At 51.3% G+C, this 20,593-nt stretch overlaps 3 protein-coding genes across 4 annotated transcripts in view; 1 reads left to right on the forward strand and 2 right to left on the reverse strand.

Annotated features, from left to right (window-relative positions):
- Window positions 1–7,474: 7,474 nt before the first annotated feature.
- On the reverse strand, window positions 7,475–8,433 carry FAM229A (family with sequence similarity 229 member A). The gene is made up of 3 exons (XM_003801253.3): window positions 8,151–8,433; window positions 7,921–8,067; window positions 7,475–7,739 (listed from the first exon to the last, which is right to left on the reverse strand). Exons 1-3 carry the CDS (start codon window positions 8,285–8,287, stop codon window positions 7,637–7,639), a joined length of 387 nt encoding a protein of 128 aa, XP_003801301.1. The 5' UTR covers window positions 8,288–8,433; the 3' UTR covers window positions 7,475–7,636.
- A 28-nt stretch (window positions 8,434–8,461) lies between these two features.
- TSSK3 (testis specific serine kinase 3) lies at window positions 8,462–10,872 on the forward strand. The gene is made up of 2 exons (XM_003801252.3): window positions 8,462–8,994; window positions 10,142–10,872. The coding sequence occupies exons 1-2, from the start codon at window positions 8,850–8,852 to the stop codon at window positions 10,804–10,806; spliced, it is 810 nt and encodes a 269-aa protein (XP_003801300.1). The 5' UTR covers window positions 8,462–8,849; the 3' UTR covers window positions 10,807–10,872.
- A 725-nt stretch (window positions 10,873–11,597) lies between these two features.
- Window positions 11,598–20,593, reverse strand: part of BSDC1 (BSD domain containing 1) — a 36,376-nt gene continuing 27,380 nt past the window's right edge. Inside the window, exons 10-11 of one of the 2 annotated variants that reach the window (XM_023507766.1) lie at window positions 15,583–15,686; window positions 11,598–13,156 (exon numbers count right to left, since the gene is read on the reverse strand). In XM_023507766.1, coding sequence (XP_023363534.1) covers window positions 13,124–13,156; window positions 15,583–15,686 — 137 coding nt within the window. In that variant the 3' untranslated portion in view covers window positions 11,598–13,123. Of the gene's footprint in view, window positions 13,157–14,977; window positions 15,687–20,593 lie in introns of those variants that run through there. The other variant, XM_023507765.1, reaches the window with a different exon arrangement.

A 20,593-nucleotide genomic window follows, 5' to 3' on the forward strand; every position in this document is an offset into this window, starting at 1 on the left:
GGACCACAGGCGCCCGCCACAACGCCTGGCCATTTTTTGGTTGCAGCCATCATTGTTGTTTGGCGGGCCTGGGCTGGGGATTCGAACCTGCCACCCTAGGTGTATGTGGCTGGCGCCTTAGCCGACTGAGCCACAGGCGCCGAGCCAAGAGACTCTGTCTCTTAAAAAAAAAAAAAAAAAGAAAGAAAGAAAGTAAAAACTATGCAAAGGGCGGGTAAGAATAATCCCACAGAGACCCACGTCTGGCTGAAAAAAACCCTCAAGCTGCGGCTCAACCACATCTGGTTCTTGAGCCTCGAAGGCTGTGACTACCGCGGAGCAACCGGGTGCTCGGGCCTCGCCCTTCCCCCCACCAGGCCCCGCCCATCGGCCGCGCCCCTTCTGGCCCCGCCCCTCACCGGTTCTCACGGGCGCAGGGGAACCAGGTGTCTCTTCCTTTTGCCCAGGAATTGATAGTTAATATTCTGCCACCGGTGCTTCCATCTGAAGGGAGGGAAAACTAGGCAGCCAGGGTAGGGGCATGGATTCCCTTTCCTCCCGGTCTGCACCCACTGCATCTAGCCCGGCCGGGTCCTCCGGCTCTGGGTCGGCCCAGGTCCCACCTTTCACAACCAGTCCCGCCCCCTCCGCCCTCACCCCTGCACGGGTCCTAGGCTCTGAGGAGCTGCCCCTCCCGCAGGCCCCGCCCCTTCCCTCAGGGCCGCCCCTTCCCTCAGGGCCCCCCCATCCCCGTGCACTCACGTGAGGCGCGGGCGCGCGCCGTAGCAGCTGGGCCAGCGCGCGGAGGGCACGTCGGCCAGGCCGGTGGCCCCCGGAAGCAGCAACAGGTTGCGCGCAGGCCAGCGCCAGGCGGTGCCCGGCTGGTGGCGGCGCTGCGGGCTCAGCCAGTAGTCACCCAGGCTGCGGCGAGCGGCGGGCTCCGGCAAGGCTGGGCCCCGGCTGCCCCAGAAACACAACTCCCGGTCTAGGCGGTGCGGGGGCGTGGCCCGAGGCCGCCTGCGGAGAAATAGGCGGCGGTCACCCGCAGGAGGCACAACAGGCTCAGCGGAGGGGGCCGCCTCGGATCGGACGAGGAGGGTCACTCCTGGTGGATTATAGAGTGGAGGGAAGGGTGATTGAAGCCCCCAACCAGAGCCTCCCCAAGGACCTGGGCGCATCCAGCTCCTGCTGTCAGATCAGGGCCCATTATCCCTTCCTTTGAGCCTCACCGAGACAGAAGAAAATTCACCACGAATTGGGCAGTCTCAGTGAATAACATAGTGTCCAGCCTGCCTGGCCCGGCTTTGGCCTCTTTTAATATACCTGGTTGGCGGTGGGGGTGTGTATGTGTGTGCTGAAAACCTATCGTCCCCTCGGGCCGCCTGTTTTTAGAAGGAGGCGTCAGCTGGCAGAGCAGGGTGGGGCAGGCAAGGTCTAGTGCATGGTCTGTCCCCGCCAGCCGCATCAATGGGAGGAGGCTAGTCACCAGACCTCCAAGTTCCTCAGAGACACTCCTCTCAACACCCACAGGACAGAAAAGCAAGGACAGGCAGAGGCAGCAAGAGGGGGCGGTGGGCAGGAAGGTCAGCTGCCCATTGGAGAAGCCCTTCCCAGCTCACTCAGGGGCCTCCAGCTTCTGCTCACACACCTTGAAGGTGCTCAGGCAGAACTCACACCTCAAAGGGCCTCTCTTTTCCCAGGATTAGGAGCACTCCACCACCTACTCCCCATGTCCTGTATAAGTGCCTTTTCTACCCTAATCTCTTGCACTTTATAAATTTCAGCTCCTCAGCTGACTCTAGTTCAAGTATTCTCACCTGGAGGCCATGGATGATCTGCTGGGCTCCAGGACCAGCTAAGTTGTCTGCAAAGTTCTGACACTCCCTTGCCCCCCAGTTAAAAGTCTAACCAAGCGTCCTCAAACTACGGCTCGTGGGCCATGTGCGGCCTGCTGAGGACATTAATCCAGCCTGCCTGGTGTTTTTGCCGCTGCTGCCTGTCCTGCTTAGCAATCTACTCGTCCCAGGGCCCGCAGTCTGGCCCTCCAGTGGTCTGAGGGACAGTGAACTGGCCCCCTGTTTAAAAAGTTTGTGTTGGCTCGGTGCCTGTGGCTCAAGTGGCTAAGGCGCCAGCCACATACACCTAAGGTGGTGGGTTGGAATCCAGCCCGGCCCGCCAAAACAACAATGATGGCTGCAACCAAAAAATAGCCAGGCATTGTGGCGGGCACCTGTGGTCCCGGCTACTTGGGAGGCTGAGGCAGGAGACTTGCTTGAGCCCAGGAGTTGGAGGTTGCTGTGAGCTGTGATGCCACAGCACTCTACCCAAGGTGACAACTTGAGGCTCTGTTCCCCACCCCCCCAAAAAAAGTTTGTGGACCCCTGGAAGCCACTCCTTCGCAGAAGGGGAAACAGGTTCAGAGAGGGGCAGAGAAAAACTAAAAAGAAAACCCAGACTTCCTATATCTCTGCCTGTCCCTATAAAGCTTGAAACAACCCTTCTGTGCCCTTGTCCTCAGAGCATGGATTTCAAAGCCTGAGTTCAGGCTAGGCCCTGCTCCTTGACCCCCTGGGGATCCTGAGGAACGTGCTGGCCCAGCTCCCCTTCCCACACTGCCAGTTTGGCTTATTTCCCCCACAGTGACTCACACTGGCTGCCGGGGAGAGTGGGCAGCTGTTCTGAGCCCCCAGAGCCCAAGACAGGCCCTGACTTGCCCTCCCCCCCCATTATGCAGCCATATTTGGGGATCTAGTCTTTTTTTTCTCCTTGGGGAATCTCCCTCCTCTCATCCTTTCCCGTTTTTTTCTATCTTCAACCTCTCACTCCATGATGGGTCTTTCCCATCAGCAAACAAACAGCTTCTAGTTGTTCCTATCTTTGAAAACAGAAAGCCCTTCCTCAACTCCTCTTTGCAGCCAACATTCTTGGAAGAGTTGTGTACATATGTTGTTTCCAATTCCTCACTCAACCCCTGTAATCTGGCTTCCTCCCTCACCATCCCACAGGAACAGCTCACCAAGGTCATTACTGACCTCCTTGTTGCTAAATGCAAGGGATACTTTTGAGTCTTTATCTGACTTGACCCTTTGGCAGTGGCTGACTTTGACACAGATACTCCCTCCTATTTAAGGTACTTTGGGGCCCTTGTTTTTCTGGACACTGTGCCCTCCTGATTTTCTTGCTTACTTTAGTTGCTGCTACTTGGCAAATTTCTCATCCTTTGCTCACAGCCTAATAATGGTTGTTCCTGGGTCCTGTACAGTCTATTCCAGGGGAGTCTCATTGGAGTCTTGTCAGTTCCCATACCTTCAGTGTCCCGCTTATCAGAGACTGCTCTCTTTGAACCTAGCCCTCTTCCCCACCCATACCCTTCCTGCTGGATGCCTCACCACATGGGAAACACGTCCCACACCTGCCCTCTCTCCCATGTTCCCCAGCTTGGCCACTTCCCAGTTCCCTGAACTCAGAATCTGCGTTTGGTTCTAGATTCTCCCTTTAATCTCCTTTTTCGTATTCAAGTAGCTATGACAACCTGTCCTCTCTAGGACATACCTAAAATTCCACTGCTTCTCTTCATTTCCACCACCACCACCTGATCTGAGGCTCCATCACCTTTTACCTGGAGGCTGTAACAGCCTCCTGACTTGTTTCCCTGTTGCCATTCTCAATTCCCTATGTGGTTTGTTCCCACAGGGCAGCTTGGGTTATCTTTCCAAAACATGAGCATTGAGCCCAGAAAGGTGGCTCATACCTGTAATCCTAGCACTTTGGGAGGTTGAGACAGGAGCCTCCTTGAGGCCAGGAGTTCAACACCAGCCTTGAGCAAAATAGCAAGAACTTGTCTCTACAAAAAAAGAGAAAAGTTAGCCTGGTGTGGTCCCAGCTACTCAAGAGCCTGAGGCAGAAAGATCGCTTGAGCTCAGGAATTTGAGGTTGCAGTGAGCTATGATGATGCCACTGTACTGTAGCCCAAGCAACAGAGCAAGACCCTGTCTCAAAACAAAAACAAAAACAACATGAGCAGTACCCCTGCACAGTGTTTTCAGCACAGTGTTTACTTATGGCGTATACTACTCCCAGAGCTGGGGACATTCCTCAACATCATGTCTTTGCCTGAGTAACTGCTTCTCATCCTTTACTTCAAGCATTAGTTCCCATGGGAGCCATTCCTGACACCACCACCCCCCACCCCGCCCCACCGTGCAGGTAGGTAGCTCTGCTATTCCTTCTCATGACACCAGGGTCTCTCCTCTGTGCACTTAGCAAGCAGCCATCACTAGCTAGTCAACCTGAGGACTCCTGAACCGTCCTCCCATTTTAGGCCTCAGGGATGTCAGGATAGCATAGTTCATCCCTTGGCCCCAGTTAATCTGAAGTGTGATGGGGAAGTCATTAAATATGTATAAAGGAACAGATATGTTCACAGAAAGGAGCACAGTGGTACCAGCAGGTGCTGTGGGAGGGGAAGGAAGGATGGTCAGGGTGGAGATCTGAGGGGCTGCTGGGGTCGGGAGGGAAGATATTCCAGGCAGAAGGAACAGTGTGCTGGGGGTTTCAAGAATACTTTGTGAGGAGTTGAGAGAGGTCCAATGTGGCTGGATAAGTGATGTGAAGAAGCCATTGATGAGATTTATTTATTTTTTATTATTACTGTTTTTGAGATGGAGTCTCACTATATTGCCCAGGCTGGCTTCAAACTCCTGGCCTGAAGTGATCCTCTCACCTTGGCCTCCCAAAGAGCTGAGATTACAGGAGTGAGCCACTAGGCCTGGCATTGAGACTTAAGTGAGAAAGCGGCACAGCTGGGCTTGTGGGCTTTATAAAATAATTCTGGATTGGGGGAATCAAGAGAGGAAGGAAGCAGGGATACCCAAACTGGGGCTACTGGAATTTTCCAGATGAATAGTGATGGGCCCTGACTCAGGGTGGTGGCAATGGAATTGGGGCAGGATGAACTGTGGTTGCCTGGGAAGAGGGAGGGATTGATATTCACTCTGGTCCTCTCAGGGTGGGTGAGGAGAGGGTAGTGGGAGCTGGGCCACCCATACCCTGTAGCATCCAGCCCCTGTTCTACCTGGTGTCAGGTTGTTGGGTGTCTTCCTATGGTTCTTCATCCATCCTCTTTCTTAGGGGTGCAGATGGAGGCCCAAAAGGCAGAAGGCCGCTAAGAAGGCCTAGGACAAGCCAGAGGGGAGAAGAAAGAGGAAGTTGGGTCAGAGTCTGGATGTGATGAGGTTTCAGGGAAAGTGACATTGGAGTTTCCTTAGAGCCTGGAAATTCCACTGATTCTGGCTCCACCCCTGAGACCCCCAAATCCTGAGATACTCAAACACTGGGTCCCAGTTCTTGTCAAGTCCCAGGTGCCCTTTAGGGTCTGTGAGTCTATATCTGAAGGGCCACAGTCCCCTGACAAGTCTTAAGATGCTAAGCAGGACATTTGACAGTCCCTACCATCAATGTGTGCTTCCCATAAGCAGGTCCCAGTTACTGTAACATGTACAGTCCCATGTAATCCTCATGTAATAAGGCACAGAACCTATTTCTCCTCAGTGCACCTATTAGACTTCAAAGGGTTAAGGCACTTGCTCAAATTCACACAGCTAGGATGCGGGAGAGTGAGGATTTGAACCAAGGTTTGACTGACATCAGAGTCTGTGCTTTTAACTCCTGTGCTATATTAAGCCTGGAGACCCCCTGGTTGATTGGCCTAGGAAGGGGAGGAGGCTTTGTGGGGAATCTGCTTGCAGTTGGGGTGGCTGTCCCCCTCTCACATCAAGCAGTGGGAAAGGGTAGTGCTGACGTCAATTATTGCCATGGCGATACAGCAACCCTTTCTCTGCCATCTCCATGGCAACCTGGGGGGGTCCATCTGTACTTCGCCCCCTCCTTCTAAAAGGGGGTCCCTTAGGGAGGGATTGGCTAATAAGGTGTCTAAGAAAGAAGTCAGGGAAGGCAATGATTCAAACATCTCCCTTTGCCTTGCCCCTCCCTATTCCTCAGGCCCAGAGAATAAGGCTGGGACCTGGCGGTCCTGCGCTGGGGTCTGGGGACAGCTTTGTCCTCTGGAATGAGGGAGGCAGCTTTGCCTTTTCCACCTAGGGATTCCCCTGGAAATGCCCTCCCCTGCCAAGTTCTTAGACTCCTGAGCAGAATTGCTATGAAGCTGGCAGAGAGAGGCAAGGGACTTTCCCTAGCCTTTTCTGGGGCTGGACATTACCCAATACCTAGGGGGACAGTATTTGCCTCTCTGGCTCTTTGCTGCCCCTTGACGTCAAAGGTAGGAGTGACAGCAGTAGCAGCCTCCCTTGTTTATTGAGTGCTGGCTTAGCCTGATGCTGTAAGCGCAGGCTCTTTTTTGTTTTGAGACAGAGTCTCACTCTGTCGCCCTCAGTAGAGTGCTATGGTATCACAACTTACAGCAACCTCAAACTCTTGAGCTTAAGTGATTCTCTTGCCTCAGCCTCCCAAGTAGGTGGGACTACAGGCGCCCACCACAATGCCCAGCTATTTTTTTGTTGAAGTTGTTTAGCTGGCCCTGGGCAGGGTTTGAACCCGCCGCCCTCGGTGTATGTGGCTGGCGCGTAACCATTGTGCTACAGGCGCCAAGCCAGTAAGCACAGGCTCTTACTAGAACCTTCTGGCAGGTCTCCTTAATCCCATTTTGCAGATTTGAATGTGGAAGCTCAGAGATGCTAACTAGCTCAATATTGCACAGTTAGGGAATGGTAGAATCAGGACTTAAACTAAGGCCTAGAGTTTAGCCTAGTGGCTTTTCCTGGGAGAAGAAACAAAGAACAGGCAAGGTAAGGATCAGTCTTGGATTCTCAACACCTAGCATGGGGAAGGGGTAAGTGTTGGTGAAAACTGATTGCATGGAATGAGGAGTGTGCTAGCATCACCTATCATCTGGGAGATGGGAAGTGGGGGCTAGGCCCATCCTGTAGAATAGGAAGTTAAGAAACCAAAGTTTTTCAAATGGTTTTTTCCCCCCAGTCTTGTGTTCCCAACAGTCCTAAGGACAAACCAAGGCTCGGGATGGCTTGGGTGGCTCCTAATTCCTACAAGGCCAGAGGTGCCCAGGGCCACAAAGAGCAGGTGGCAGAAACTAATTTCAGCTTTGGAGAATTAAATGGACCTAGTGTGGGTGGCCATTCCTTTTATTCTACGTTGTCTATCTCTCCCTCCAGTCCTAAGCTCTTTTGGGTTGCTAGCGGCCAGCACAGTAATGTGAATTTTGCTGGAGAACCAAGGAGATGGTTAAGGAAGAAAGAAGGACAAGGGCAGGGTCTGAGGGGAAAAATCGCCCAGAAAGGGGTCATGACCAGCAAGAAATGGGGGAAGGGAGGTGGCACCCAGCGAGAGTAAGGTGACCTGGCAGGATGGACCCTGGGGTTGGACCCGCGTGAGGAGGCAGCGGAAAGGAAAGCATTATTGGTTGGGGCAGAGCAGCTGGTGGGCCCGATCCGATGGACAGACACACACGGCCAGCCCGAAGTGGAAAGAACAGTTTATGCTGTGCTTTATTAAAATGTGCATCATTCTTTTATTTTAAAATGTGCATCATTGTCTCGTGCTCGGCGCGTGCGACCTCAGCGTGGTGGCCCGCGGCGGCCTCGTCCCCGCCCGGCTCCCGCGGAGCCGCCGTGCGCAGGCGCACTCAGGTGGCGCGGGCCCCGGGGCTCCCGCCCATGGCCAGGTAGACGTCGATGGGCACGTGCAGCAGCGTCAGACAGTGGCAGCCCGGGCAGCGACGAAGCGGCCTGGGGAAATCCAGGCGTGACGCGAAGCAATGAGGCGGGAGCCCGGCCCATCCTTTGGGGGTGCGCCCACGACTCCAGGGGTGCGGGCGTGGATGTGGAGACCTTACCGTGGCGCCAGGGAGCCCTGGGGTTGAAAGTGGGACGGAGCGCGGGGCCGCGGGGAGGGGGGCGCCGGCCTCACCTGACCGGGTTGTGCTCTGTAGCTACAGGCTCCGGGCTGTCCTGGGACTCGGGGGCAGCGGCAAGGCCAGGGGAGTCTCCCGCCTCAATGGGGAATCTTCGACCCTGCGGGGGCTCCTGGGCACTCATGTCCAGGCCCCGGGGCTCTCTGCGCAGGGAGGGGCGGTCAGGCCGCTCTCAGGCCGCTGGGGCCCCCCTCCCCGCGCTCGCCCCCCCTGGGTCGTTGCTCACCTGCCAGAGGCCGAGGCCGGTCCCAGGCTGGAAGCAGCTGCCCGAGCCCTGGCCGCGGGAGGACGCTCCGGTCCAGGCGGAGCCGGGCAGGTGTCTGCAGCGCATCCGGGCCCGGGCGTCGAGCGGGACGGCTGCATTGTGACCCGGACTGCGGCGCGGTGACCTCACAGAGCTCGTTCCTCCCGCCGGGGAACTCCCCTGGCGCCCCAGGCTGGCCGGGCACTTAACACCGGCCGGAGCTGGGAGCTGGAGGTTCTTGGCATGGCTACTCGAGACTGGGTCGGGGAGACTCCCAGCGGCCCCATGGAGGTGCAGGAGGTGAGGACAACGCGCCGAGAGGCATCTCTGCCCCATGCAGACACCCCGGAGTGCCCTCCACGCGGGCGCGGAGGCGGTGGTGACTTAACCTGTGTTGGGTTTGGTGGTGGTGGTGAGGGCAGGTAGGGGCACTGCCCATTTTGGCCAAGGGTCACACAGCATTTACATCACAATTGGACCAGAGTTTTAAAATGTCTGGTCCTCTCCCTCCCCACCACCCGCGGCTGTGTCCAGACGGAGAATGTTCTAGCGCTGGGGGCGGCTGCGGATGAAGTCCTTGGGGGGAAAAGAAGCAGGCCAAGGGCGATGGTGGAGTAGAGCTGCCTCGCAGAGGCAGCATGAGCTGAGAGGGTGATAGGAAGGAAGGAGGCACTAGACAGCATGGAGGACTTTCTGCTCTCCAATGGGTACCAGCTGGGCAAGACCATTGGGGAAGGGACCTACTCAAAAGTCAAAGAAGCATTTTCCAAAAAACACCAAAGAAAAGTGGCAATTAAAATTATAGACAAGATGGGAGGGCCAGAAGGTGAGCTGGGGCCCCTTTGGAGGAAGGGAGGGCTGGCTGAGGTGGGTGGGTGCTTCCTCCAGTCAGAAAGATCATTCCCTCTTCCCTTCCAGTCTGGAACCAAGGAAAGCCCCTATATCTGGGGTCTGAAGTAGGTTACTGGGGAACAAAGGGGTGCTGGGAGTCCAGCATCACACCCTCCAAAACCCGATTAAAGTGGTGCAAGGTGAAGAATCTGAGCCGGCCAGGCTTCTCTTACTCCAGCAGAGGAGAGATGACAGGCAGAGGCCACAGCCAGTCCTGGCAGAGGGCAGGAGTTGGCCCCAAGGCCAGTAGAGATGAGAAGGCAGGCAGGGCTCAGAGAGAGAGAGCTGAAGGTCAGGAGGCAGCGCTGGGAGGAAGTGGCTCACCACTCTATGGGCCAATCAGGCCTTCTGAGATTCAACAGCTTTGTCTAAAAGTCCTCAAAGCACCCTGATATCTGTGGTCTCACAGATTGCTCAAAAGTGGTCCCTCAGATTAGCAGGGAATAGTTGTCTCAAAAAATAAGCTAATTAGCTGGGCATGGTGGGTCAATGTCTGCAATCCTAGCACTCTGGGAGGCCGAGGCAGGAGGATCACTTGAGGTCCAGAGTTCAAGACCAGCTTGAGCCAAGTGAGACCATCTTTACAGAAAATAGAAAATGTAACCAATGGTGTTGGTATGTACCTGTAGTATGTAATTTCCACGTGGGAGGCTGAACAGGATTGCTTGAGCCCAGGTGTTTGAGGTTGCTGTGAGCTAGGCTGAGGCCATGGCACTCTAGCCCAGGTGACAAAGCAAGACTTAGACTAAAAAAACCCCAAAAAACAATCTAACTAGGCTGAGGCAAGAAGATCTCATGAGCCCAAGAGTTTGAGGTTGCTGTGAGCTATGGCACTGTGGTGACTAAGTAAGTCTCTTGTCTCAAAAAAAACAAAAAAACAAAAAACCCCACCTAATTACAAAAATAACAGAAGTGAACATTCTGCAATGTCCAAGCAGCCAGACATACTTAAGACCATCAAGGGAGCCAAGAAACAAGACCCAGGCATGGTGGGCAGACAGAAGCTGAAAGGCAGGAGACAGGAGTAAGGAGTTATGCCTTTTGATCTTGATAGCTCATCTCTCCTCCCCTTGTTTCCTCAGAGTTTATCCAGAGATTCCTGCCTCGGGAGCTCCAGATCGTCCGCACCCTGGACCACAAGAACATCATCCAGGTGTATGAGATGCTGGAGTCTGCCGACGGTAAAATCTACCTGGTGATGGAGCTGGCTGAAGGAGGGGATGTCTTTGACTGCGTGCTGAATGGGGGGCCACTGCCTGAGAGCCGGGCTAAGGCCCTCTTCCGTCAGATGGTCGAAGCCATCCGCTACTGCCATGGCTGTGGTGTGGCCCACCGGGACCTCAAATGTGAGAATGCCTTGTTGCAGGGCTTTAACCTGAAGCTGACTGACTTTGGCTTTGCCAAGGTGTTGCCCAAGTTGCGCCGGGAGCTGAGCCAGACCTTTTGCGGCAGCACAGCCTATGCCGCCCCCGAGGTGCTGCAGGGCATTCCCCACGATAGCAAGAAGGGTGACGTCTGGAGCATGGGCGTGGTCCTCTATGTCATGCTCTGTGCCAGCCTACCTTTTGACGACACAGACATTCCCAAGATGCTGTGGCAACAGCAGAAGGGGGTGTCCTTCCCTACTCATCTGGGCATCTCGGCCGAATGCCAGGACCTGCTCAAGAGGCTCCTGGAACCAGACATGATTCTCCGGCCTTCAATTGAAGAAGTTAGTTGGCATCCATGGCTAGCAAGCACTTCATAAAAGCAATGGCAAGTCCTCCCCAATAAAGCAAGGGGAGAAAGCAAACCCAAAAACCCGCTTCTAAAATGGTGATATATATATATTTTAAGTTTACTTATCCTAAAACTTAATTATACCCTCCCCGGACTTAGTATTTTTTCCCCTTTAAATATCTTCCCGGAACTAAAGGGTCTCATTCAGACTTCCCTTTTATTATGGCTGACAAGTGATTTTCATACAGGTGTTTAAAGTTAATTAAAGTAGACCCTAGAATTCTATACACACAGGCAGAGGGGAGGAGAGGAGAGGGGGAAGGAGAGGCGAGAAGAGAGGAGAAAAATGGCCAAGAGCAATTGGAACCACTGTTGCTGCAACTTCTTTCCTAATAAAAGTAGAAGCATTGGGTAGAAATGGCTTCCTGGCTCCTTGTCTGAGAGGCCTGTTAGTGGCCCTGTCCCTTCTTCAACCCAAAGAGCAAACTGAATCTGGGATGAGGACAGGGACTTTCTCTAGACCAGGGGTCCTCAAACTTTTTGAACAGGGGGCCAGTTCACTGTCCTTCAGACTGTTGGAGGGCCGGACTGCGGGCCCCAGGACGAGTTGGCTGCTAAGCAGGACAGGCAGCGACAGCAAAAACACCCAGCGGACTACATGTGGCTTGCGGGCTGTAGTTTGAGGATGCCTGTTCTAGACCCAGGCTATTCCCACACCCTGTCTTTGGCTCCAAGCAGGAAGCCACTGCTGCATGGCATGTGTCCTGCCCTGTCCCAGTACAACTGCCATGGGGGAAAAACAGATCCCCAGACACCTTCCAGCTTCTGCTCAATCACTTTAATGCTGTTAACGGCAAGTCTGTAAAAGGTTCAGGACAAAGTTCATTTTTCTTTTTTAATTATAAAACTAACAGCTGTTAGAATCTTTTTTCTTTTTTCCTTGTTTTCTTTTCTCGGCTACAAAATACTCTGGGGAAATGCATTATAATTTAAAATATATAATATTGCACAAACAACAAAAGGTTAATTAAACTAAAGAAATAATTACAAAGAGAAAAACCTCATCCCATCAAAAAAAAAAAAAAAAGATTCAGCATTCTCTCCATCCCACCCCCTCACTGAAGGTTTGAAGTGGAAGTGACCACCATTCTCTTGGTGTCTCTGACCACGATCCCTTTAAATCATTGGTGAACACACCAGATTATGTACAAGAATCACCAGAGCAGCATCGTGAAGCACCAGGGTCTCCAGGGATTCCTGCGGCCCCTCATTCCCCCAAGAGAGGTGCAGCTTTTCCAGAGAGGAGGGTGAGAGCCACAAAGGCTGGGTCTGTCTTCAGGAAGAAGAGCTTTTGCAGAAGCCTGTTGAACATCTCAAAAAGTCACTCCCAGCATATCCCTTCAAGATGCAGAAGGGTTGAGGCGGAAAAGCTGGGCTCACTGGAGTTGTAAGTACTCTGCTTTGATCACTGCTCTGTACCGCTGGTAGCTGGCTTGTGTCCTAAGCTACAGGGGAGTCGAGGTGGGTAGCTGGTTGGACAAAGTATCCATTGCCAGGCAACGCACACAAGGGCCTGAAGTGGTCCCCTCCCTTTTTAGGGAGGGGAAGAAATGCAAGAGCTAACTACTCTTGCAGGTGGCACAGCTGGGCTAAGGACTTGGGTGCATCTGATGTGAACAAGCCTTAGGAAAGGCATGGGGATATAACAGCATGGGCTGGAGAAAATGAAGGAAGTGGGGTCATGGTTTGGTCTCTAGATTCTGAACCCCAAGGAATTTTTCCAGGAATGGAAAATGCCTGGGAGGGAGAAGAGTCTCAAGAGAGGCAAATTTCCCAGAGATGAGCTCCTCTTAACCACTGGGATAGGAACCAAAATGTGTTCACTTTCCCTCTAGCCAGGTGGCATGGCCATCACTGCCTGCTTACAGGTGAAGAGGGTGTGGTATTTTCTCAGCTTCCTCCAAGAGACTGGTGGTTTAGGTTCTGTCTACACAGGTGAAAGAGCTGGAGCTATCCCTTGGGACTTCCCAGCAAGAGTCCCCCGGAACAGTGGGTATTCAGCAGAGAAATGTAGGCTCTTCTGGTGAAGGGGGTAGGTTTTCTCCCTCTTAGGTCATCCTGTGGTTGGCACAAGTCAGAATTCCTGACTTGGATTTAGAGAGCCCCTTCCCAACTGTGAGCAAAGGCCCAAAGGGCCAGCAGGAAGTCACCCATAATCTGTGCCCAGAGCTCTGGCTGGCAGAAGAGATTTGGGGAGAGTTCTCAGTGTCTTCCAGGGCCAAGCTGAGATGAGCAAGGGAGGTGGGAAGTGCTGTGGGTAGGGGAGCAGCTCACTCTGGCTCCCTTTATTCCCAGTCCTCCCACTCTACATCTTCCAGCTGCAGATGGGAGGGGATAAGGAAGAGCACAAATATACATTTACTCCTTTGAGTAGCCCAGACTCAACCTCCCCTTGCTGAGCAGAGCTGCCTCCGTTTCTGGAAAATTATTCCCACCTACCACCCAGGCCACATCCTGCCCCTACTATGAGCATAAACCCTTACAATGTGTCTGGGGAGCAGAGCTGCCCTCTGCCTGGGGGTAGACCTGTTGCTCTGATTATTTCAGACCCAACAGAAAAGCTTCCACCAACCAACACCAGATACTACATGGTGATGCCCTGCCCTACAGGAGCTAAGTCAGTCCCTTATGGAGAACTTCTCTCTGGGTCTCTATAGAGCCTCTCTTTGTCGCCCTTGGTAGAGTGCCATTGCGTCATGGCTCACAGCAGCCTCAAACTCTTGGGCTCAAGCGATTATCTTGCCTTAGCCTCCCAAGTAGCTGGGAATACAGGCACCAGCCATGACGCCGGCTATTTTTTTTGCAATTTTTGACTGGGGCCAGGTTTGAACCTGCCACTTCCAGTATATAGGGCTGGTGCCCTACTCCTTTGAGCCAAAGGTGCTGCCCAGACGCCCGGCTATTTTTTAGAGATGGGGCATCACTCTGGCTCAGGCTGATCTCGAACCTGTGAGCTCAGGCAATCCACCCACCTCAGCCTCCCAGAATGCTAGGAATATAGGCGTGAGCCACCACGCCCGGCCAAGAACTTCTCTCCTCCTGAGCTGATAAGGCCATGGTTCTGAGGCAGAGAACTTGCGAGTGGTACTGTGATCAAAAGTGTGACTGACAGTGAACTGACTATAGGTGCTCATGGGTCATCACAAGGGCTCCAGCACCCTAATTCCCAGATGAAGTCCCCAGGGAATTTTTTCATTACTACTCTTGGCATGCTGTCATCTGAGCCCTGATATGATAGATTACTGAATGACTACTCAGGTATACTGTGTGCCAGACTTGAAAGCTACAGAAAGCCAGTAAGCTTCTGTGGCCTGAAAGGGCACCCTAGGCCTTCTCTGCCCTGGGTATAATGAGGAACACAGGTATGAAATACTCTTGAGTAGGTCACTATCTTCTCCCAAGGCTTCCATTTCCCATTATAAAAAACAAGGCCATCAAATGTCTCTCTAATCTGTGTCCACCTCTTTCTAGCAGATTCATGAGTTATATGAAGAAAAGATTGTGTGGTTCTTTTTTTTTGTTTTGTTTTTGAGACAGAGTCTCAAGTTGTTGCCCTTGGTAGAGTGCCATGGCGTCATACCTCACAGCAACCTCAAACTCTTGGGCTCAAGCAATTCTTTTGCCTCAGCCTCCCAAGTAGCTGGGACTACAGGCACCCACCACAATGCCTGGGTATTTTTTTTGTTGCAGTTGTCGTCATTTTAGCTGGCCCAGGCTGGGTTCAAACCCGCTAGCTTCGGTGTATGTGCTGGCACCCTACCCACTGAGCTACTGGTGCCGCCCGATTGTGTGGTTCTTGTATGACAGTGGAAATAACGCTGATGGGAATCAGATGTCTGGGCTGGAGCCTCACTAAGAACTTTAGGCTGTTCCAGCCTCTCATTCAGAATGACCCCATTTTTTTTTTTCTTGAGACAGTTTTATTTCACCACCCCAGCTAGAGCTGGAGTTCATGGCATTATCATCACAGCAACCTCAAACTCCTGGGCTTGAGCAATTCTCCTATCTCAGCCTCCCGAGTAACTGAGACTACTGGCTCCTGCCACCATGCCTGGCTCAGTTTTCTATTTTTAGTAGAGATGGGCTCTTGCTCTTGCTCAGGCTGGTCTCAAACTCCTAACCTTAAGCTTTCTTCCCACCTTGGCTTCCCAGAGTGTAATATATAAGTGTAAGCCAACATGCCCAGCCCAAACTGACCCACTCTTGATGCTGGGAGGCAGTGAAGAGAACAAAGAGTAATAAGGCCTCCCTGAGTTTAGTAACTAGAATGGGTTTAGAGTGTTTATCTCTCATATCTGCTATGTCCCAGGCACTATACCTAATGTGTCTACATGCATTAACCTTATTACAGCTTATAATAAGCCAGGCCTTATCATAATCAACTTGATGTGTTAGATGAGGAAGCAGGCTCAGGTGAAGTAACTTGATCACACTGGTCTTTTGTTTCCAAGGCCAAGAATTTGCTCAGACCCCACACCTGGAGACCATGAGTCAGGTCTGGGCAAGGTTCCACATCTGTATTTCTAAGAAAATCAGGAACTCTCACATCCACCCACCCTGGAACTGAGGGGAAGCAGAACCTGCTGATGACAACTGTTGTGGGCCTGAGTAGGATACCCCTTCCTGCAACCTGCCACCTCAGATAGAAGCAGGGATCCCCCTAAAGGGCTGGGCATGGTAGAGAGAATTCTCAGACCCCGGGATTACTGGGATTACTTCCCTCTAGCCAACTAGGCCCACTCACCTCACCAGAGGCATCCACTTTGGAAAGGGCCATCTGTACTTCTTCTTCGGTCATGTCCAAGTCAAAGTCCTTCTCCCAGTCCTCGCTGATGTCCGTGCTTGAGCCTGGAACCATGAGCCACAGTGTGAAAGGCAGGAAGGGGCAGGAAAGGGGTACCTGAAGGAGTTGGTCTGACAAATACACATTATAAGTCTTTACATTTTTTTTTCACTCTGGCTCAGCAATCTTACTTTTAGAAAAATACTGAAATCAGCCAAAATTTACTCAAATGTTCACTATAGTGCTATCACAGTGATGAAACTTAGCAACATGGGCAGTGCCTGTGACTCAGTCTGTAGGGCCCTGGCTGGCCCCATATACCGAGAGTGGTGGGTTCAAACCCAGCACCTGCCAAATTGCAACAAAAAAAAAGCCAGGTGTTGTGGCGGGAACCTGTAGTCCCAGCTACTTGGGAGGCTGAGGCAAGAGAATCGCCTAAGCCCAGGAGTTGGAGATTGCTGTGAGCTGTGTGATGCCACGGTACTCTACCAAGGGTGATAAAGTGAGACTGTCTCTACAAAAAAAGAAACTTAGCAACAGCCTGAAAATCCACTGATAGGAAATCATAAAAATAATGAATAAATATAAATATACAAAAAAAGTGATGGAACATTGTGTGGCTTTAAAGGACAGCCTAATATTTGTCCGTGGCAAAATAGTCTTTTTTTTTTTTTTAAGAGACAGAGTTTTACTTTATCACCCTCGGTAGAGCGCTGTGGTGTCACACATCTCCCAGTAACCTCCAACTCCTGGGCTTAGGCGATTCTCTTGCCTTAGCTTCCCCAGTAGCTGGGACCATAGGCGCCTGCCACAACGTCTGTCTATTTTATTACAGTTTGGCTGGGGCTGGCGCCCTACTCACTGAGCTATAGGCACCGCCTGTGGCTAGTCTTAAACTATTAAGTGAGAAAAAGCAGGTTACTAAAGAGTGGAGAAGCACTTTGCCCACAGGATCCAAGGGAGCCACAGAAATTTCCCAAAAGTCAACAGTGAACTTCTGGCTGCTTATTCACTCCATTCTACCTACATTGATCTTGGCCTTCTGAAACACACTGGGCATTCCTACCTAGGGCCTTTCACAGGCTGTTCCTGGCACCTGAAACTCTCTTTCTCAGATATTCACATGGCTAACTTCCTCACCTCCTTCATGCCTTTGCTCAAATCTCATGCACTGAATGTGGCCTATCCTTACTGTCTTATTTTATTTTATTTTTTATTTTTTTGAGACAGAGTCTCACTATGTCACCCTCAGTAGAGTGCTGTGGCATCACAGCTCATAGCAACCTTTAACTCTTGGGCTTAAGCACTTCTTTTGCCTGAGCCTCCCGAGTTAACTGGGACTACAGGCGCCTGCCACAATGCCTGGCTATTTTTTTGTTGCAGTTTGGCTGGGGCCGAGTTCGAACATGCTACCCTTGGTATATGGGGCTGGCACCCTACTCATTGAGCCACAGGCACCGTCCGAGCCTGGTAATTTTTTGTAAAAGTTTTTTTTTTTTTCCAGACAGAGTCTCACCCAGGCTACAGTACAGTACTGTGGCATCAGCCTAGATCACAGCAACCTCAGACTCCTGGGCTCAAGCAATCCTCCTGCCTCAGCCTCGAGAGTAGTTGGGATTATAGGCACCCTGCCACAATGCCTAGCTAATTTTTCTATTTTCAGTAGAGTCTTGCTTTTGCTCAGGCTGGTCTCCAACTCCTTAGCTCAATCGATCCACCTGCCTAGGCCTCCCAGAGTGCTAGCATTACAGGTGTGAGCCACTGTGCCCAGCCTATATTTATATGTCAACATGTAGAGAAATATTTGGTAAAGAAAGGAACATTTAGCTACAATTTTCCTTTTCCCCTATGTATGTATGGCAACCTTCAGGACACCCTGTGGAGGAGCTCAATAGAAGGGGAGCTCCATGAGGGCAGGGATCTTTGTTCTGTTTCCTTATGTATATCGAGTGCCTGAAAGACATAATTGGCACTCAATAAACATTCAGGGACTCCCTTCTCTAAAGTAGGGTTTGGCAAACTATGGCCCATGGATCAAATCTACCCTACTGCCTGTTTTTGGAAATAAAATTCTGGAGCACAGCCATGTCACTTGTCATGACATTATGTCATTTGTTTACTTATTATCTATGGCTGCTTGTGTCCTGTTAACAGCAGAGTTGAGTAATTTCAACAGAAGTACTGCCCCAAAGCCTAAAATATTTACAGTCCACACTTATGTAGAAAAAGTTTACCAACTTTTGCTGTAAGTAGTTCTGATGCCTGCTAATGTTTGACAACCACTACTCTATAATAATGTTCATATTTGGGTATGACTTCTTATGGGCAACATTAACCATATGCATGTGAAAGTTATTACTAAGAAGCAAACTCTATAAACAGATCCTTTAAAAAGTATATACAGGCAGAGCCTGTAGCTCAGTGTGTAGGGCGCTGGCCACATACACCCAGGTTGAGGGGTTCGAACCCAGCCTGGGCCAGCTAAATCAACAACAGCAACAAAAAAATTAGCCAGGTTCAGTGTCTGTAGCACAGTGGTTATGGCGCCGGCCACATACACCAAGGCTTGTGGGTTCAAACCTGGCCTGGGCCAGTGGGACAACAATGACAACTGCAACAAAAAATAGCCGGGCGTTTTGGTGGGTGCCTGTAGTCCCAGCTACTTGGGAGGCTGAGGCAAGAGAATCGCTTAAGCCCAAGAGCTAGTTTGAGGTTGCTGTGAGCTGTGATGCCATAGCACTCTACCAAGGATGACAAAGTGAGACTCTTGTCTCAAAAAAACAAACTACATACAGTATGATTCCATTTAAAAACTATGCTCAGAGATGCATGTAACACTTAAAGAAGAGTACAAGTTATCACTAGGTGATGAGGTCAGGGGGCGATTTTTCTTGTGTTTTGTTTCTTTATTTATTTTGAGGCAGAGTTTCATTCTGTCACCCTGGGTAGAGTGCTGTGGCGTCATAGCTCACAGCAACCTCAAATTCTTGGGCTCAAGTAATCCTCTTGCCTCAGACTCCTGAGTAGCTAGAACTACAGGCACCTATGATTATGTCTGGATATTTTTTAGTATGGGGTCTTGCTCTTGCTTAGGCTGGTTTCTTTTGCAGTTTTTTTTTTTTTCTTTTGGCCAGGGCCAGGTTTGAACCTGCCATGTTTGGTATATGGGGCCAGCGCCATATACCTTTGAGCCACAGGTGCTGCCCTAGGTTGGTTTCAAATTCATGATCTCAAGTGATCCACCTGCCTTGGCTTCCCAGAGTGCTAGGATTATAGGCATGAGCCACTGTACCTAGCCTACTTTTATTTTTTTTAAGATAGAAGGGTCTCATTCTTGCCCAGACTAGAGTGCCGTGGCATGATCATTGCTCAGTGGAGCCCCAAACTCCTGGGCTCAAGTTATCCTCCTACCTCAGCCTCCCAAGTAGCTGGGACTATAGGCATAGGTGCCACTGACCCTGGATAGCTTTATTTTATTTTTTTGAGACAGAGCCTATGTTACCCTTGGTAGAGTGCTATGACGTCACAGCACACAACTTTAAACTCTTGGGTTTAAGCGATTCTCTTGCCTCAGCCTCCCAAACAGCTGGGACCATAGGCACCCTCCAGAATGCCCAGCTATTTTCTTTCTTTCTTTCTTTTTTTTTTTTTTTTTGAGACAGAGCCTCAAGCTGTTGCCCTGGGTAGAGTGCCATGGCATCACAGTTCACAGCAACCTCCAACTCCTGGGCTCAAGCGATTTTCCTGCCTCCGCCTGAGTAGCTGGGACTTCAGGCACCCACCACAATGCCTGGCTATTTTTTGGTTGCAGCCATTGTTGTTGTTTGGCAGGCCCTGGCTGGATTCGAACCCGCCAGCTCAAGTGTATGTGGCTGGCGCCTTAGCCACTTGAGCCATAGGTGCTGAGCCTGGCTATTTTCTTTCTTTCTTTCTTTTTCTTTTGTGGTTTTTGGCCAGGACTGGGTTTGAACTTGCCACCTCCAGCATATGGGGCTGGTGCCTTACTCCTCTGAGCCACAGGCGCCACCCCCTGGCTATTTTCTTGTTGCAGTTGCTACTGTTTAGCTGGCCTGGGCTGGGCACAAACCTGCCAGCCTTGGTGCATGTGGCTGGTGCCATAACCACTGTGCTACAGGTGCCAAGCCCACCTGGCTAGCTCTTAAATTTTTTGTAGAGACGGGGGTCTGACTGTGTTGCCCAAGCTGGTCTCAAACTCCTGGGCTCAAGTGATCCTTCTGTTCCAGTCTCCCAAAGTACTGGGGTTACAGGTATGAGCCACTAAGCCTGGTCCCTTTTTGTTTAAAATGAATACATATTACATCATAATAGTTTTTTTGGTTTAACGCACCTTTAATGAGAGTGGGTCCCTGATCCCCCAATGGCATAACTGGTAAATATCTCTACCACTTTTTGTCTAACCTATTCCTTATCTGATGCCCAGGCTCTGAGACGTCCCCCAAGCAACGTTCCCACATTCCTTTAAATCCTTTGTTCCAGCCACAGAGCTTACATAGTCTCTGGAGCCAGGCAGACCTCAGGTAAATATTGCTCCTTTAACCACTGTACAGTCTTGGGCAAATTATTCTGGGTTTCAGTCTATTTATAAAATAATAGCCAGGTACGGTATCATGCACCTGTAGTCCCAGATATTCCGGAGGCTTTAAAATAAACAAAAAGTACATACCTGGATAAAAACCACTCCCTTTACTAAGAATGACAGGAGGAACTTAATTAGAATGCAGATTTCTGCTGGGCACAGTGGCTCATACCTGTAATGCTATTGCTCTGGAAGGCCCAGGTGGGTAGATAGTTGAGCTCATGAGTTCGAGACCAGCCTGAGCAAAAGCAAGACACTGTCTCTACTAAAATAGAAAAACTGGGCTCGGCGCCTATAGCTCAACCGGCTAAGGCGCCAGCCACGTACACCTAAGGTGGCGGGTTCGAATCCCCAGCCCAGACCCGCCAAAACAAC

Source organism: Otolemur garnettii, unplaced genomic scaffold (assembly GCF_000181295.1).
Source record: "Otolemur garnettii isolate 467f Iridium unplaced genomic scaffold, OtoGar3 scaffold00204, whole genome shotgun sequence".
Taxonomy (NCBI): domain Eukaryota; kingdom Metazoa; phylum Chordata; class Mammalia; order Primates; family Galagidae; genus Otolemur; species Otolemur garnettii.

What these genes read in the sequence shown, in the direction of transcription:
- FAM229A (XM_003801253.3), bottom strand. Translation starts at nt 8,287, where the DNA reads ATGCAGCCGTCCCGCTCGACGCCCGGGCCCGGATGCGCTGCAGACACC. An exon ending in CCGGCCTCGGCCTCTGGCAG is followed by an intron (nt 8,068 to 8,150) that starts GTGAGCAACGAC and finishes CTCCCTGCGCAG; the next exon opens with AGAGCCCCGGGGCCTGGACA. An exon ending in ACAGAGCACAACCCGGTCAG is followed by an intron (nt 7,740 to 7,920) that starts GTGAGGCCGGCG and finishes GGATTTCCCCAG; the next exon opens with GCCGCTTCGTCGCTGCCCGG.
- TSSK3 (XM_003801252.3), top strand. Translation starts at nt 8,850, where the DNA reads ATGGAGGACTTTCTGCTCTCCAATGGGTACCAGCTGGGCAAGACCATT. An exon ending in CAAGATGGGAGGGCCAGAAG is followed by an intron (nt 8,995 to 10,141) that starts GTGAGCTGGGGC and finishes TTGTTTCCTCAG; the next exon opens with AGTTTATCCAGAGATTCCTG.